At 34.6% G+C, this 4,825-nt stretch overlaps 1 protein-coding gene across 1 annotated transcript; it reads left to right on the forward strand.

The window, feature by feature from the left end:
* Positions 1-540: 540 nt before the first annotated feature.
* Positions 541-1,812, forward strand: LOC147381106 (wall-associated receptor kinase 5-like). Its single transcript, XM_086430846.1, has one exon. The coding sequence runs from the start codon at positions 742-744 to the stop codon at positions 1,810-1,812; it is 1,071 nt and encodes a 356-aa protein (XP_086286972.1). The 5' UTR covers positions 541-741.
* Positions 1,813-4,825: the final 3,013 nt, after the last annotated feature.

Genomic DNA, 4,825 nt, shown 5'->3' on the forward strand with positions numbered 1-4,825 from the left:
TTAAAATGATTTTAAGTACAAGTTAATGGGATCGAAAAAAAAAAAAAATTTACTAGTAATTTTCCCTTGTAGACTTCTACTCCACGAGCTTATATTGTTTACTCTTTAATTAATTTCAAAGTCCTCAATGAGTGATACCCTTTTGTTGTCTTCAAATCTCATCCGAGACCAAGATGACTTGTTACTGTCCATCAATGAGACAGATAGACATGCTGTCTCAAGCCTGCGGAATCTCACCAGATAAACGAGATGACTCGGCCAAGATTTTAAAAACCTTGTCCGAGTCAGTAAAACATGGTCAAGTCAACCAGGATTTGTATATTTTTATTAAAATAAATTATTTTTTAGAATTTAAATAAATATTATCGAAATAAAATATGATTTCTTGATTAAACATCTTCTAATCAACCTTATTTTATAAATAAATAAATATAATAATTTTTATATAAATATAGATGAATAATTATCAACCGAGTTAAATAGTTTATCTCATCCAAGACGAGTTGACTCATCCAAGACAATTCGGTCTCGCCTATAAACAAGATGAGATGTCAAAACGAGACTCAAAACCATGTTTGTTGTTGAATGGTATTCGTAACTAAACTCTTTTAACTTGTTTACAATGCAGGTATTGGTCTAGGCTTTTTGTTTATAATTGTTTGTTGTTCCTTATTATATCGGGTATTGAAGCAAAGAAAACTCATCAAACTTAGAGAGAAATGCTTCCAACAAAATGGAGGTATGTTGTTGCAGCAACAAATCTCTTCACGTAAAGGTGTTTCTGAGATTGCCAAGATTTTTACCGTGGAAAACCTAAAAAGAGCAACCAACAATTATGATGAGAGTCGGATTCTAGGCCAAGGAGGCTACGGTACGGTGTACAAAGGAATTTTACCTGATAAAAGAGTAGTAGCCATTAAGAAGTCCAAAATAATGGATCAAAGCCAAATTATACAGTTTATAAATGAAGTCGACATTCTTTCTCAAATCAGCCATCGAAATGTGGTGAAACTCTTGGGTTGTTGTTTAGAAACAGAAGTTCCTTTGTTGGTTTACGAATTCATTTCTAATGGTACTCTCTTCCAACACATTCACAACCAGAGCAATGGAAGTAGTCCCCTTTCTTGGGAAAATCGTTTAAGGATTGCTGCCGAAACTGGAGGAGCATTAGCTTATTTGCATTCTGCACATTCGACACCAGTCCTACACAGAGATGTCAAATCCTCCAACATACTATTGGATGAGAATTACATAACAAAAGTGTCCGATTTTGGAGCTTCGAGGTTGGTTCCTCTTGATCAAACTCAAATGACTACGCTCGTTCAAGGAACCTTAGGCTACTTGGATCCAGAATGTTTTCACACAGGTCAGTTAACGGAGAAAAGCGATGTTTATAGCTTTGGTGTTGTTCTTGTGGAGCTTTTAACGGGGGAGAAGTCCATTTCATCAGAGAGATCCGAAGAACATAGAAGTCTTGCTATGTTTTTTGTTTCTTCGATCAAAGAGGACCGTCTATTTCAAATTCTTGAAAAACGAGTTGAAAATGAGGGTGACAAAGAGCAACTACTGGCAATTGCTGAGCTAGCAAGGCGATGCATAAAGGTGAAAGGGGAAGACAGACCCACGATGAAGGAGGTGTCAGCGGAGTTAGACAGATTGAGAAAATACCAAGAGCATCCATGGGCACAACGGAACCAAGAGGAGACGATTTATTTGCTAGGTGAACCATCAAAATCTTACAATGCTGATGCAACTGGTCAAGAAAGTTTGTTAAAGGATTACATACTAGAATTAGAGATGGAGGCTCGATAATCATTCAACAAGACATCTTAGTTAAAATTTTCCCTTGGTACATTTTTACACTTTGTATTTTTGGTGTTTGTAGGTTTAGTCATGTAGAACAATCATGCATCCTTCTTTTGTGTTGTATACTAAGACTTAATAATGTTTTCTATACAAAATATGTACTTATTAACAATATATCAATATCTTTAATAAAAGAAAGCAATCCAAAAATGAGAGAGATGAAGACCATAGATCAAGAAAAAAAAGATCATGCGGGAAAGAATAAAGAAATATTGGAACATATACCAAGAATAAACAAAAGTTCAAGAACTTACAAAACTATAGATTCAAAATTGCTATCACACAATCAAAACCACCAAGCAATTGATGTGTCCTCTTCCTCATTCCATCGATTTATTCAAAACCACCAAGCAATTGATGTGTCCTCTTCCTCATTCCATCGATTTATTCACGACTTGATTCGAAAATGATTTGATAATCACAACAATCTGATAAGCACAAATCCAAAGTAAGAGAGGTCGCAATTTTGAAAAAGGATCCTAAGGCGATTGTTAAATGTTCCATGATAACAAACTTTGCACGATCATAACATATCTACATAAGAGGGTTAAAAGTGCTTACCTAGGTGACGTCATGAGCCTCCACCACCCTTACGTGTTCAATCTGTTGTCCTGCCCTTTCACATTTTTTTGTGCGAAAATTTGATTTGAGAGCCGCTATTGGCACTCCAACTTTTACTTCTTGCACCCCAATTAAAAATAAAGAAAATAAGTGAATTATTGAGAATGATTAAAAATTAATCATAATTGTAAACAACTAATGAAATTATTTGAACAAGCGTTATAATGTTGACATTTAATTTGAGCCAAATCTTTGTAATGCTTGAATAATTTGTTTCAATCTTTAATTGGGGTGCGGTAATAATTTAAGATAGTGAGGTGTAATAACTAAAATTTGGGGTGTTAATAATAGTTCTCTTATGTTTTCAAACTGATGACATGAACCATTTGATTTTAATCTAACTTAGGGGTGTCAATGGGTCGGTTCCGGTTCGATTCTTATGATATTTGGAACCATAACCTTTATATTTTATCGGTTCCGGTTCTTGTCAGTTCCGATTCCGATTTTAAAATAAGTGGAACCGGAACCATAAAAAATCACGGGTACCTGTCGGTTCCGATCTCAAGAATCGAATGAGAAAAATTATTTCAAAATTATTATAATAAAAAATTCCTTCTAAAAAATAATATATTATTTGTAAAGTATCAACTTAATAAAAATTTATTCCACTATAATGATAGATTTTAGTCGCTATATTATGAGTGACGCGTATACACTGTCATTATTTCTTATAGATCTGAACCATCTTAACAATTTTATTTGTGAAACGTACAATCAACTCTCAAATCCAAGGCTATGATATGTAATTAACCGTATCTAGCGACCTCAATTCATTTTCCCTTATAACCCTCCTCTCTCTCAATCACTCTCTCATCTACATGTAAAGAAGCAACTTAGACCACCAAAACCCTAGTTCTACCTCTATCAATCTCCCATCAAAATCGAATTTAGGAAGAAAAGAGATATCAGAACATATATGAGCAATATTTTGCCCTCACATAGTCTCATCTCCATTCATCTATTGTTGCAGAGACCGATCTTGATTACGGTTTTCTTTTTGAAACCTTTATTACGGATCATATAAAATTTACAGTGTGAATTCAAGAAGAAAACTTGTTAGGGCATTGAAATGGACAGATGAGAAATCTCCAAACGAAATGCTTGGTAAATACTCACCTTTAAACTTTCAGATTTTTTGATTGAGAATGAGGTTATGGTTCTATTGGGATTTTTTATTAAATTATAAGTTAGTTATATTAGTGGGCTGTACAAATATATTAGTCAGTTATGTTAGTTAGCTGTACAAATCAGTCTATTAGTCAGTTGGTTGTACAAATCTGTTAGTCAATTATGTTAGTTAGCTATACAAATCAGTCTGTTAATCAGTTATGTTAATTAGCTAGTTTGTTATTCTATGGGTATTTTGCTCGTTAATGGGAGCCAGGTAGATTTGAACATCCTTCCATAATCTAACATTCCTCCATCTATTACCCACTTGAGCATGCTACAGGTGCCATATGAATGTTGATTATCCTATGATCATTAAGGGTGCATTTGTCCTTTGGACTAGATGTTCAAGTCCAATAAAGAATTTGTATGCATGGTTTCTAATCTCATCCGATACCGAGATGATTTGCCCAAGTCATCTCGGTAACCATGCGGAAAAACCATGTGAATCATCTAGCATGCGATGTCGTTAGACAACCGAGATGAATCGGATGCTATTTTGAAAACATGGATGATGGGTTAGATTTTATTTTATAGTATGCCTCACCATTATTGAAGGAGTTCTAGAGGAAACTGCGAGAAAAAAAATACCACAGAGGATCCGCTCCCCTGACCAAAAAACCACTTGTGTGCATGGTTTCAAGACTTGTTCGAGACCAAGACGTATTGCTCGAGTTGTCTCGGTATTAGGCATGTACGAGACAGACGGACAAGTCAATGTATCGGACAAAATTTAAAACCCTGCGTTCATTTTTCTCAATGTTGAATGAGACGTCTCAAATGTATTGGAAAACTCGTTCGAGATGACTCAGTCTCATTCATGGACGAGATGAATTGTCAAAATGAGCTAAACTCATGAGAGATGCTTATATTGCCACACCTACTCTTTTTTATAGTACCCCATTTATTGAAATTATGCATAACACACCAAATAATGATACATACACATAATTTATTTTCAGAATTCTCTTTTACACCCCCATATTTTGATATTTGAAGCGAATCTCCATTATAAGCTTTAGACCCTAAACCTTAAACCTTAAACCTTAGAACTTAAAAGTTCTCTCAAGAGTTCAACCTATAACACAATGGCTCTTAAATGCACAATGAAATCAAAGGTTCAAACATCTTCTCTCAACATATCTTGAACATCAAGGGTTTCTCATTCAAG

The sequence above is a fragment of the Akebia trifoliata genome, unplaced genomic scaffold, assembly GCF_017979445.1.
Source record: "Akebia trifoliata isolate Shusen 1 unplaced genomic scaffold, ASM1797944v1 Contig00755, whole genome shotgun sequence".
Lineage (NCBI taxonomy): Eukaryota > Viridiplantae > Streptophyta > Magnoliopsida > Ranunculales > Lardizabalaceae > Akebia > Akebia trifoliata.

Coding starts and splice junctions, on each gene's coding strand:
- LOC147381106 (XM_086430846.1), top strand. CDS start 742: ATGTTGTTGCAGCAACAAATCTCTTCACGTAAAGGTGTTTCTGAGATT.